This window comes from Phaseolus vulgaris, chromosome 2, assembly GCF_000499845.2.
Source record: "Phaseolus vulgaris cultivar G19833 chromosome 2, P. vulgaris v2.0, whole genome shotgun sequence".
Taxonomy (NCBI): domain Eukaryota; kingdom Viridiplantae; phylum Streptophyta; class Magnoliopsida; order Fabales; family Fabaceae; genus Phaseolus; species Phaseolus vulgaris.
In genome coordinates this window covers 43,875,941-43,889,564 of record NC_023758.2, presented here as the reverse complement: position 1 = coordinate 43,889,564, position 13,624 = coordinate 43,875,941, and the positions used below count along the sequence as shown (strand labels likewise).

At 32.3% G+C, this 13,624-nt stretch overlaps 1 protein-coding gene across 1 annotated transcript; it reads right to left on the bottom strand.

Moving 5' to 3' along the window:
- Positions 1–1,818: 1,818 nt before the first annotated feature.
- On the bottom strand, positions 1,819–8,679 carry LOC137812455 (uncharacterized). Its single transcript, XM_068614433.1, has 13 exons — positions 7,998–8,679; positions 6,754–6,832; positions 6,582–6,638; positions 6,072–6,127; positions 4,952–5,180; positions 4,600–4,686; positions 4,442–4,516; positions 4,250–4,330; positions 3,704–3,768; positions 3,466–3,634; positions 3,294–3,382; positions 2,974–3,088; positions 1,819–2,040 (listed from the first exon to the last, which is right to left on the bottom strand). Exons 1-13 carry the CDS (start codon positions 8,498–8,500, stop codon positions 2,002–2,004), a joined length of 1,644 nt encoding a protein of 547 aa, XP_068470534.1. The 5' UTR covers positions 8,501–8,679; the 3' UTR covers positions 1,819–2,001.
- Between the last annotated feature and the right edge of the window lie 4,945 nt (positions 8,680–13,624).

The following is a 13,624-nucleotide window of genomic DNA, read 5'->3' as shown; positions in this document are numbered from 1 at the left end:
AAACTACTGAAAAAATTCTCTGATGGTGATTGAGTAGGAGTAAAAAATAATAAGTACAAAATAATATGAGAATTAAGATTATAAAATAAGATTATTGTATTTACTTAACGATTGATATTTATAAATCTGTTTAATGATCATTTATTGTCTCATAAATAATCGTTTATAAAAAAAACTTATAACTTTAATATGTAGTTTTGTTTATAATTGTTATTATTCACAATCAGAATTTGGTTGAGATATACACCATCGCCTACATTATTTGACATTCATACCTTTATGAGGGATAGTACACTATTTATTTTGTTTTCAGCAACTTCGCTGCTTTCAAACTATTTGTATGTTATTTGCAATAGATCTACCACATCTATTAGTTCTACGAATGTGTAAAAAGAGAATACTTAGAGAATTTGAGAAAGATGTGTAACGAAAAAGACATTTTAATACAACAAAATTAAAAAATACAAGTATAAGTTTACTTTATTGAACACTAAAAAATATTCTCATATGATAAAAAAATATATTAAAAATAACAAAAATATTAAATTTGTGATCTATAAACAATATAATTTGATGATATTGAGATTTAAACTTTTTGGAATGTATAACATTGTTTCAACTAAACCCACAGATAAAAAAAATTGTAATTGGTATTGTAATGCAGAATTTTTTTTTAATAAACTTAATGGATATCAACAAGTTAAACAGTTTAATGTGAAAAATGTGTAACAAATTAAGGGCATTTTCAAATTAAACAAAATAAAAGACCATAAAAAATAGTAAAAATATAAATAAGATTTTTAGGTTAGGAAGACAGATAATATCTACATGTTATTCTTGTATTCAATTTAAAAAGTTAAGGATTAAATACACTTTTATTTATAAAAAAAATCCTCATTAAAATTGAGATAAATTTAAACAATAGCCACGAATGAAAATTTATTGGTCATTGATACAACATATTAAAGAACAAAACAAGTTAACTCAGTTTGCTTATTGCAAAATAAAACATGATTTGGAAAATAGATTTTGCTACAGCTGACGGTGTACTCCATTCATATATATGACTTTGTTAAAGTACGTACGCTTAAAACAATACCTACAAGCCACACTACTCTAACTGATGCGCGAGACATTAACTGTGCAATACAAGTTTCTAGCCATTTATAAAATAATCATTATAGTTGAAATAGCATAATATTAAATTGCATTATCAAAACCATTTAATAAATTAAATAACCAACTCAACTCAATTCATTTTCTAATAAGCTAAAACAAATATAAAATTCATTCAATCCACTAATAGATTAAGTGATCCGATTGCGCAAAGCACTAGATTAGATTAACAATATTAAAGGTAAAATTGATTGCATAAATCCTCCACTAAATTTCAACATAAAGGTCACAACAAATATAACATAAACTTACAGGACAAAATTATTAATATTACTTTAAAGCATAGTATTAATTATACTAAAATAACAATTTTGCAAATGTCGATTCTAATTGAATAAAATCCACTCAAGTTATAATTTCTAATAAATTTTAATTGGCAACAAAAATATTTGGAAAATAATGTAAAAAATACTTTGCTAACACTCACCTAATAGTTGAGAAATACTAGCTAATAATCCAGAAATATTATTTTCCATCGTTAAAACTAATTCAGAATAATCTTGAAGATTTCATTTTGTATGATTAAACCCCCTAATGATTCTATAATTTCTAATAAACTCCAACCAATAAGATAAATTATTAAGGTACAATAAAAGATATTGTACATTTCACAAGATGAAACGGTATGAAAGATTTTAAGAATGCCATGCACAATGTTAAACTGATCATAAATATCGCCAAACATCAACACAACAGTCTCTGTAATCTACTGCAATTCATGAATCAAAATCTAAATAAACAAGAGCTAAATTTATGAAAAATTAAGGCCTCAAAATTATGCATATTGTATATCATGAGGAGTCCCGAGGCATGTATGAACTTTCTTCACTCCCCTTTAAACTTGGCTTCATATATTTGTGGTTGCTGCAAAACAAATAACCTCTTGAAATACAGGAAAATAAAAGCTTTACTGTATAATATTATAAATTTGAAGGAAAAAGGAAAGAGAAGACATAGAGGACGCATAGTATTATGATAATTTGATTATCGGATGTGATAGAAACAATAACGTGCCAGAGCCTTTACTAAGCTCCTCATATTTTATAAAATATAAAGAATAAAGAAAAGAGTCACAAATATTAACAAGCCCATAGCGTTACAGCCAAACATTGCAGGCAAGACGAAAGTAAAACAATGCGTTTCCAAACACAGACGGCGGTACCTCAAAAACCTGCTAATACAAAGAGACTCTAGTAGCCTGGGGGATCTGAACTGAAATGTGTTAAAATGCGTAAGGACAACGAGGGTAGGATGGTGTTCGGACTAAAGAGTAAACCTACATAGACATCTGAAAAGAAAAACTAATCTTAGCAAAAAAAGACCTCAAGTAAATTAAACAAGTTCACCTCTCAACAACTTCACCAATCTGACGACAAGTACTAGAAAATCCTACTTTAGACCCGTGCAACCTAACGTTCTAGAGATGACTAGATCTGTTCTTTTAGTGCCGTAATGGGATTTTCACCAATTATTACCTAGGCCCAACTTTTGAGAATAGTCCGCTCTTAATTAACTAATCAAATGCATAAAACAATGACTCGAGTAGCTAATTCTAAAACACTTATTAATAATTATCATTCTTCTGCTTCTTTTGTGCATGATATACTAAGAAGCATTTATTAAACCTTCAGTACAAAAATGTCACTTCGTTTTCATTTTATTAGTTCTGAAATCTTTTGTAATTTATTATTTAAAGTATATTAAGAAAAAAACAAAAAATACAACCACCTATATATCACATTTTCAAGTACAAAAACAATAAAGATAGCAGGGAATTCATGAATATCAAAAGATTACCATGAAGATTGCTGAAATTAACCTGCGTGCAAACCATCTCATGTGCATTGCACGTTGAGCAGCACTTGATGCTTCCACTGTTTCAAATCGCAAATAGACAAAACCTGCACTTTTTCTGTGCACATGCCAAACCAATTAAAGAATTGTAAGTTGTAACTCACATGAAAGTGGAATTAATTTAATTTTAATTAAAAATTGAGGCATGCAGTAAAATTGTTCATGATTATTGAAAGTGGGATTGATTTAATTTTAATTAAAAGTTGAGGCTACAGTAAAATTGTTCATGATAATTGAAGGGCGTCACACATTTATGAACCTACTTGTCAACAAAAATATGCTTCACCCGGCCATATTTAGAACACTCTTCCTCTACATCTTCTTTAATGTCTATATCAAAATCTGGTTCCGACTGCATTGCATTGTTTATCATCATCAGTACTTTGTTAAATGAAACATTACATGGTAGTAAAATAAAATCAGCCAACCACACACCTCGGTGGTAGGATCAAACATATTCTTTAAAAGTAAACACTCGCTGGGGCTTCCTACAGGTTCTACCACTGGGGTAGGCATAACTTGTGCAGGCAGAACTGGTGCACCAATAGGTAAGCTAACAGTCTGCTGAGCAGGAACAGAGCCATTCACAACAGACATACCCATGCTGCAAGATTGAAAATGTGAAGATTATGACCATAGTTACTAAATATGAGGAATGCTATTGACAACAAACCTTGCAGAAATGTCAGCACCAGCCAGCCTCTGCATAAGCAAGGCTCTTGAGTGAGCATTTAAAGTCTGCACAGCAGAGCACAGTAGATAAGCAAGGTCCTCATTTCGAATAGAGATCATTGCTATTATAGCAGGAAAATAAAAACAAAAGTAGGAACAAAGAAGCTTAATTAACACCCTCAGAATTGTCCCCAATAGAAAGACAGTACAAAACGACAAAGTGAAAAATATTGATGTACCTAATCTTTAGTAACTTCAAGGCCCATTATGCAAGGGTAAAAGCGGGTATGATACAGCATTTTTAGAGCTTTTGCTTTGAAGATTACTTTTAACTTCTGGAAGGACAAAACACTCATTTTTAAAAGTTACTTTGACGATTAAACACTTTTTAAATATATCTTCAGTAGAAAAAGTTCATTTTCTTTAAAGCACTGAGAGTAATTTTGAAATATTGCATGATGATGTATAGATTTAAAAATTTTAATAACATGTCAACTTGCCAAAGCCAGTTTTGATTTTAATACTTTATATAACAAAACAAACTTACCAATCCACCTTCGTCGTCATCTAAGTCTGCAGATTTTGCAGTGGTATCTTGGCTTCCAACATGATCCGTTACACATGAGACCTGAATTTGATGAACAACATCAATCAAAAACATATGAACTAGCAGAATTGTCATCAACAAAAGCTAAAGATACCAAGTTAAAACCAAAAATGACCAGCACAAAAATTTTACCTTGATAGTCCTGCCAGCAATCTCCAATTTTCCATTTAAACTCTGAGCAGCCTTGGCATGTTCAAGATGGGTAAACTGCCCAGTGAAATCAAATTAAAGAGATAAATAGAAATATTACATAAAGCAAAAAATTTCAAAATGAGGTGTTAGAAACGAACTTGAACAAACCCAAAACCCTTGCAGTGGCCCGTTTCCAAGTCAAGAGGCAGTTGGACAACTTCAACAGGACCAAATGGCTCAAAAATCTAAAACAGTAAAAAAAAATGTCAAATGATAATAAAACTGTAACAATAAGAATCAAATTGGTAACAATCTATCAACAAACTAGATCCATTTTGAGGAACTTAATTGAATATTTCCAAGGAGAAATAGGTCTTGTCAAACCATTTGTATTCAATAAAATACAGTGCCTTCACATTCCTGATAAATATAGTAAAGACCACAAGAAATATGCCAAACATCTGCATCCTCACCACACAAGCCATTGAAACAGCAACAAAAAGGAAATACCTCCCGTAGCTGACTCTCAGTCATGTTGAAGTGAAGATTTCCCACATACAATTTTCTGTCCACAGCTCCATAAGGACCAGCTACACCAGCCGCTCCACCAGAAGCATTAGATTGAACAAGGTTCTTTTCAGCTTCAGAAGGTTTCACCATTACAGGTTGTCCAAGAAGAAGTTGACCAGAGAGAGCAATAGCCATTGGCACTGACATTGCATCATAAAATTCAATATACCTGCAGCCTCATCAAGAAGTTGCATCAAGTTTTCAGAACCAAGAAACAAATAGTTTCAATCAAAACTTACAAAGCATACAGCAAAGTGATGCAGGGAAACAAAAACTCTAGTGCAGACAGCTCAAGCTGAGTTCATTTGATGTATCTGACTTGTAAAGTAAATGTTAGCCTGTCATGATAAACATAAAAAGCTAAAATATGTATTAATTATTAAATTGGCAAGTAAATAAGAGAATACCGTATGAGAATAGAGATAGGAAACCATTGAGACAGGACGAGAAAGAATTAGTGACAGTAACACATTTCCTTTGCTTATGTAATTACGTATACATGTGACGAATCAAATCCCAACTAAGATAAGAAATCCAACCTAAAACTGGCAGCTAGCCTTACAATAACTCATTTGTTATCTAATTCTAAAAAGTTAAACAAAACCAAATCCATTAGCATCTCATCTAGATACATAGAGTCATTCTTCTCACCAAAAAATTGAATAGTGATAGCCAGAGAGAGAAAAGGAGAGCAAAACTTCCTCCATATCAAACCTTATGGAGCCCCACAACCAATACATGGGACTTCCAATTAATAAATGGTGGAAAATAAACTAAAAAGGGTCATCAGCATACAAATGAAATCCTCATTGTATGACATGCAGAGGAAGGAAATGGGGAATAGGACCAAACAAAAAACTAGGATTATGTCATCTACCTTGAGTGCGCAGCATGAATTGATTAAACATGAGTGCAAGGTATTCCCACCATCCCTCATCATTATCGCATTGCTAGTCCATTTAAAGATACAGTTAAACATGATTCTTGGAAGTTGATATCCTAATACCACAATAGCACATACATAAAAAAACAATAAGTTATTTAACAATAAAACACATACCCAACTCCTTTGGATCGTCTTGAATTCCTATCCATGATCAGACGGACGTCTCTCACCTGAGAGGAGAGAACATTAAACTTGACACAAAGTATCAATTACAGAGGCAAATATTAGACATTCCCAGCATGCAAACCAAACACCAAATTTGTGGCATTGAAAATATTATCATATACCCCCATATTCACTCATCATACAAACAGACTGTTGAGACATTATAAAGTTGCTGTCCTACTTGAAAGTGAAGGAAGAGCACGATATACTGCAACAGAAACCAAATGTCTCTGAGTAGCCTTCAGCATACTTGTAAGAACTTATAAATTCCATGTAATTTGCTAACAGCTATCATGATTGAGAAGAAACAATATACTAAATATAAAATAAGATAATAATAATAATAGTAACGGTTTAAACAACAAAAGTCATTACAGTTCTAACAGAGACAGAATGGTTTGACACGCAAGTGATCACAGTTCTAATGGCAAAGTTCATACAATTAAGTTAACAACTAACCTTGCCAGCTTTTGAGAAGAACTCGTACACATCTCTCTCTGTTGCTTTTAATGGCATCTGAAATCACCGGAGCAAATATACAATCATCAGAAAAAATGCCAAATATCAAAATAAGTAAAACTTAAAATTATTATAATTTTAAAAAGAACAAAAATAGAGTCAACCAACCAACCTGGTAAGCAAAAACAGTTCTCTGGTCCCTTTCTGGATCTGCCTCCGGTTCCACAGCCTCTTTCTTATCCCTAAATCTCCTGTAAAACAAATTAAAAATTTAGCAGTAAAAAAATAAAAAGAAAATTTCTTGTTAGAAATTTTGATAATCAGATGGTTTATAGCATAATTTCAAAACATACGGTGATGACATTACAGTTAAAAATGGCAACTAATCTTAAGAGGGGGTGATGTCTCAATATCTAACCATATAATCCTATGTACAACTCTCACTTAATAATCCTTACAATATTATGCATACATCCCAGAAACTTTGGTTAGGATTTTCTTACTTTATTATTAAAATGATAATCCATCATTGCAGTGAATAACCTATCATAACATAAATCTAGCATCTACCCATTGTAAATTAAATAATAATATAATAATACCTACATCATGAATCATGTTCAAACTTATAATAAGAGGTGGCCAAATGAATGCCTAAGGGGCCCAGGGCAATGCAGAAGCGGTGTCACCAACTATTTTGACCGCAGGAGTACCTTCCGGATCAAAAGACGCATCATAAATAACTTATTCATATATCATACTATTAGAAAAGAGTGTAGCTATCTAACTTTACAATGTGATACAGAAGGTTGTGAAATAGTTATCATAGTAACAGAATAACTAGTTGTCAACCATTGGAACTCTTAGCAGTAAGTGACAAGACACAGACACTAACATATGTCTGTTCTCTATAGTATGGCGTGTAAGTCTCGAGTAAAATCCCTTAGTGCCTTAAGGGTACTTATCAACTTTGACTGAGTTGCTTGGAATAGGTCACCTAAACTGATCGGAACTGATATTAAACACCATCATACGAGAAATGCATAAAATCCACCCTCAAACAATACAAATCTTGTCACATTTCTTGAAACCAAATAGACATCCCAGCCCAATCCTCCTTTCATGAGCAAAATGAATTGCACAAACTTCAATAGTTCCAACCAGAATGCATAATAAGGCGCACACCATTAGCCATGCCATCAGTAGCCGGAAAAAAAAAACACACACACTGCATACTACCACAAAAACACCAATCCAACAAAAATGCAGGTCACAACACCGATGCACAGTTTTTTTTTAGCATCAATCAATTCAAACCACTCGCGAGGACAGTTGATGAATTGAACCAACACTGAACTCAAAAGGTAAACCCTAGTTCACAAGCTAATTGCAGAAAAGAGAGGATATAAGAATTACCGTCCATCGCGCATTTCGAAATCTCGCTCCCGGTCTCTGTCTCCTCTCTCTCTCTCGGAGCGACTCCTGCTCCTTCTGGATCTCTCTCTCTCCTCTCGCTCCTTATCCCTCTCTCTTCTCTCGCGCTCCTTTTCCTTATCCCTGTCACGATCTCTCCTATCCTTGTCCTTATCCTTATCCTTATCCTTATCCCTCCTCTCTCTATCCTTATCCCTCTCTTTCTTCTCTCCATCTCTCTCCCTCTCGCTCCTGTGACGGCCGGAGGAACGGTCACGTTCCCGGTCTTTGTCCCTATCCCTGTCTCTGTCACGATCTTTCTTGGAACCACCGTTGTCGTCGTCGCCCCTCCTCTTGCTCCTCCTCTCGTCGGCGTGGAGATCGTCGTCGACGTCGCGCTTCCTGTAACTTCTCTCGACCTTGTCGGTGATCTCCTTCTTCTTCTTGGTGGAATCTACATCTTCCTCCACTGTCTTCTCCAGGTATTCGTACTCGTCGAAGTCCATTGGCTCCTCTTTCCTAAGAATTCCTCTCCCTCTGCGTGAAGGAGTCACTGTCTTAGCTGAATTCAGAAATTTTAGGGTTTTAGGGTTTTCTTTACTCTTTCAGTCTTTGCAGAGGAGAACAGATGTTGCTTCCTCCGGTAACAGTATTATAGAAGCTTCAATTCATACCCCAGTAAAATAACTATTTTATTCAATTTTAAATAGTAATTATATGATTTACAATAATTATGATTTGTAAATCTATAATAATTTATAATATTTATTATTAGTTTTTCAAATATAAAAATATATTGGGTATGCACGTCTGATATTATCTTCTCACCCTAAATCTATTGGATAAAAAACATGTCCCGATCAAGCTTCGTTATCAAATACATATTTACAAATATTAATAATTTAAAAACTTTAATAAGTTTAAGGGTTCACTGATTTTTATGTGTAGCATTCAATCATTTTTCTTAAAATTAAGTATTTAATAAATTAACTTAAGCATTCTTTAAATATTTATTTGTATTTATTTATATTTAAATTCTTGAAATCCTTTTTAATTTTTAATTTTTCTTTTATCGTATGGTATAACATTTGGCGTGCAACTAATAAAATAAAGTAAAACTAAAATGATTAATTTATTAAATATTTAAATTAATCTAAAGGATAAGTGTTATTAAAAACTTAATTTAATTTAAAAACTAAGTGTTGAAAACAAAAATATAATTAATGATCTTTTAAGTTTAATTTAAAACAACATTAAAATTAAGTTGAACAATTGATTTTTATTAGTTCATATTAGGGAGATGGGATCTAGAGAACTATTGAAGTTTTTTCCTCCGGTCGGTCAGGTTGTTGGGTGATGAACTGAGATTCTTCTTGTCCTCCTGCTTCTTCTTCGGCACTCGGTCTCGGGTAGACACCGGATGGTGGGGTACCTGCGTAGACACCGAGTGGTCAGCTTTCAAGTAGGTGAACAGTAATAAATGACATACCTTATGCGTGTTATTTATATTATTCTAATGGGCCTACCTTGTTGGACTCGTTTATCGAAGTGGAACCTGCTTAGGGTTGCATTACCTAATCAGTTTCACTGACCTTGGTTTGAGCATTAGTGGTAATATGGGTCGGCCAAGTCTTCTAAGGTCTCGGCCTGGTAGACCATCGATCTCATTGTCTCGACCGAGTCTATCACGTCTCGACCAGGTCCCCCAGGTCTCGGGCAGCTAAGTGGGTTTGGGGCAGGGAGACCAGGATTGACCTCGCCCATACCGATACACTATTTAAATATAAGATTAAAGTTATTTATTATTTTATTTCCTTTCAATTATTTTTTGACACTTTAAGTAATATAATATATAATTTACTAATAGAATCAACTGAACTCATTTATTGTTTAGTGTTAAATATGATTTTTTTTATGACAAATTGATTTTTATTTTTAGTTGAAACTTTAAATTTTAATATTTTTAATAATAAATAAATTATTGAAGTAATATAATATTATAATAGATAATAGAGTTTACATTTAAAATTTCGTTGGTTAAATAATTATAATAATTTATTTTAATAATTTTATAATAGTTTGAGGTTTATCATGTTTACGACCAATTCTAAATTTGATAATTGCCACATGTCGTACTATTTTATTTTATCATTTATTTACATTATTTATTGTGCTTAAATATTGTTTTTATGAATATAATATAAGTGATTTTGAAATTAAAATGTCAAATTATATCTAATTCTTGTAATTTCTTATAATGATATAAGGATATTTATTATATTATTTAGGAGAATCGTGTTTTTTTTTTCATAATTCTAAAGGAAACGAAGGAGTTTCTTCATTCACCTCTACATCTTTTTCACCTTTATAATCTGTTTAATGATTAAGTTATTATTGGAGTTTTTAAAAACACTAGGCATTGTACCACCATTGTCACATTGTATCTTATCTCTCTTTTGTATGGTTTTGTCTCTACATTGCTATTGAAAGTGCGGCAAGAAGCAATGATGTCTTGGGTTTGATTTCCGTCGTTGTTTTGTGTATAATGTTGGTTTCTAACGACTAAGTGGTGGTTATGTGAAGTTCATAGCAGGATTTCATCCGTTGAAGGTTGATAAGTAATTTTGTTTGGTTTCCATAATGTCTAATCCGTTTTTTGGCAAATTCATCAATCCATAATGGTATGGTCTTGTAATCAGAATGAGCAATCCATAGAAGTTCAAAGGATCGAGGAATTCGTATTGAAACCAGATTGGGGGATCCGTCACTTTCCTAAATTTGACAATTCGATAGTGATTTTGGTTAGTACTTTTTCTGTTATGTGTTTTTTTATGTTGTTTTATGGAAAACTTGTTTGTTGGGTCAGAAATTGTGCATGGATTTTTTGTTTAAATTTGAATTATGCATGTTTATGTCTGAATGGTGAGAACTAGGGAATGAGGTATATCAGGTGAGCATGTATGACAATCAATCCATAAGTAAAAAAATGTGTTATGTATTCACTAGTACATAAGTCAAAAAATCAATTTCTGATCAACAAATCAATAAGTCAAAAAATACATTTCGGATTCACCAATCCATAATCTAAAAAAAATGCATTATGGAAGTCCATAAGTCAAAAAAATATATTATGGAACACCCCCTCATACAGAACACAAAAACTTAATCGAAAAACTCAAAATTCCATAACCACCATATCCTTTTCAACAAAACTCAGTTATTACCTTCAAAAGTCAGCCAACACTTCAATATCGCAAGTCACACCTCCACCCTTGTTCCGTGCAACTTAAATCAACCTCCACCAACACCAACAACCAATGAAGAAGAACAATGGCCATGAAAGCCATCCACCATGCCCTTTTCAAATAAAATGACCAAGTCTAATTTTGAGATTTTCAAAAAATATAGGGGTGAAAGAAGAAAAATGTAAGGTTGCAGCGAAACACCCAAAAAAATGAAGATGTAGTGAAAGGCTCCTTCCTCTGTTATAATTTTTTGGTCATGTTATTGTTGCAATCCATGCTCCCGCAAGCTAAGTGCATAACACACAAAGCCCATGTTGTTGGATAATAACTAACAAATATAATAGTTGAACTTTTAAACTTTTACTTTCTCATTTGTAAGGGCAACTTTAGGCTAGTTGTATTATAGTGTTTGAATCACTTTCGTCAGGTTAATCTTCAGAGATATATTTATAAATTTTACCAGTAAAAACAACTTCACATTTTTTACTGATCGTATTTATTGGAAATAAAAAGTTTATTTAAAACTATAAATATTAATTTTTTACATATCTATCTCCTAATATATCTCAATGTTCATCAACAACTTATTTTTTGTTTTCTTTTATTCTCTCCTTTCAAGTAAAAAGTGTTTTAATGGGTGCAATGTTTTTTTCTTCTCTCTGGCTGTAGTTTCAGTTTTGGAACTTTGTTTCAATGCATTAAATGGGACCATTATTACACTTTCACAACTTTTCATTATATTGGATTTTAGTGATTTGTCATTCACGTGAAGTTCTTGTCTTATATAAGATTATATAAATGTGTTCTCCTAATTTTTCCCACCCACTTACATGTGTATGCTATTGTTAATCTTCCCCCAACTTCCTGAGTAATATGACATATTTTCTTATAAGTTAGTGGAATTTTTTACTCAGAATGAGTAAGTTCTAAACCCAAAAATATTTAAGATACTCGATGATTTTCATTTCAATATTTTTTTGTAATTGTTGTTGAACTTTGGTGAAAGTGTTAGGATCAGATGCAACAATTATGATGTGCCATTGATGTATATTAATAAAGCTAGAAAATATCCATTTTGAACCAGCATACTAAATTTGAACTAAATTTATGAATCAAATTAAAGAGACCAAATAAATTCAATATGTAGTTAAGAGAATTCCACACAACAAGATGAAATACACTTTAAGCACATACTTAGTGTATTGTGTCTATGAACAACACATGAGTAGGGGTAGTGTTGTTGAACATAATTAAAATCTTTGACAGATTGTGCTTAAATTATATAATTTTTATTTGTATGTTACTAATGTATATTTATATTTTTCTTTTCAACCGTCTCCTTGTTTTTTGGAAAAAAACTATTTGTTGGTTTCAAGCTATTCACACAAGAAAAGTTCATTTTAGTATTTGAAGAAGAATAAATAGTAGTTTGACTTTTATTTTTAGAAAAACGTAAAACAAAAGTTTGAGACGAAATTTTATCCAAATCCTACCCTTGGCACCAACTATTTGTACTAAAAGGAACAAAAAAAAATAAATATCACGCCATATGAAGAAGGAAGTCTCATTTTCAAGTTTATGAAATCCTTTTGAAAATATGTTCCAAGAAAAATTCACATACAAAATTTGTATGAAATAAGCTTAAGTTAATAAGAAGTTAAAATAATAATTTCGGTAATTAAAGATTTAACTTGTATAGTGGAAAATTCGTCTAAAGCTTCAATGAAAAATTATATGTTGGACTTCAACGTGATTAAGTTTTTTTGGTATTAAGATTCGTAGTGAAAAAGTTCTTTGTTCTCTTCCTGTTGGATGAGAGTTTCCTTCATCAGGCTGGGTTAAAATTAACACTGATGGGGTTGTTAGGGTTATCCTGATTTTGCTACTTGTGGAGGTATTTTTCGTGGGAGTATGAGAGAATTTATTGGTACTTTTTCAGCGTTCCGTGGATGCTTCGTAATCGATGAAATATTTGTGTATGTGTTGATAAGTTGGTTAATTTAGGGTTCATTTATAGAGAATCATTTCATTGGTATAATAGACTTCCATCTAGTCTGTTATTAAAATTCTTTATGAGCCGGTTTTATGGGGTTGAGTTAGGCTTAAAGTCCACTTCGTAATATGGTATCAAAGCCATTTCGAGCCTATCCTAGTGAGTGTTTGTTGGGCTTATCAGGCCACCCGCTATCGGGCCGCTATCGAACCACCCAAAATATATAGTCCCACGCACGAGTTGGCAGTCTCGGCTCTTGAGGTTGAGGTTTGCACCCACTTATATACAATGAAATGCTCTAATCTCTAGTCGATGTGGGATCTCCAACAATGTGGGTTTTGGTCTATTCTCTCCATATTTTTGTATTTTATTTATTTTTCTTTTTTTAATAA

Bases quoted from the DNA above. Each gene is read 5' to 3' on its own strand.
- LOC137812455 (XM_068614433.1), bottom strand. From the start codon at position 8,500: ATGGACTTCGACGAGTACGAATACCTGGAGAAGACAGTGGAGGAAGAT. The intron at 6,833-7,997 runs GTAATTCTTATA...TTTGTTTTACAG, and splicing joins TTCGAAATGCGCGATGGACG to GAGATTTAGGGATAAGAAAG. The intron at 6,128-6,581 runs GTTAGTTGTTAA...CTCTCCTCTCAG, and splicing joins TCTTCTCAAAAGCTGGCAAG to GTGAGAGACGTCCGTCTGAT.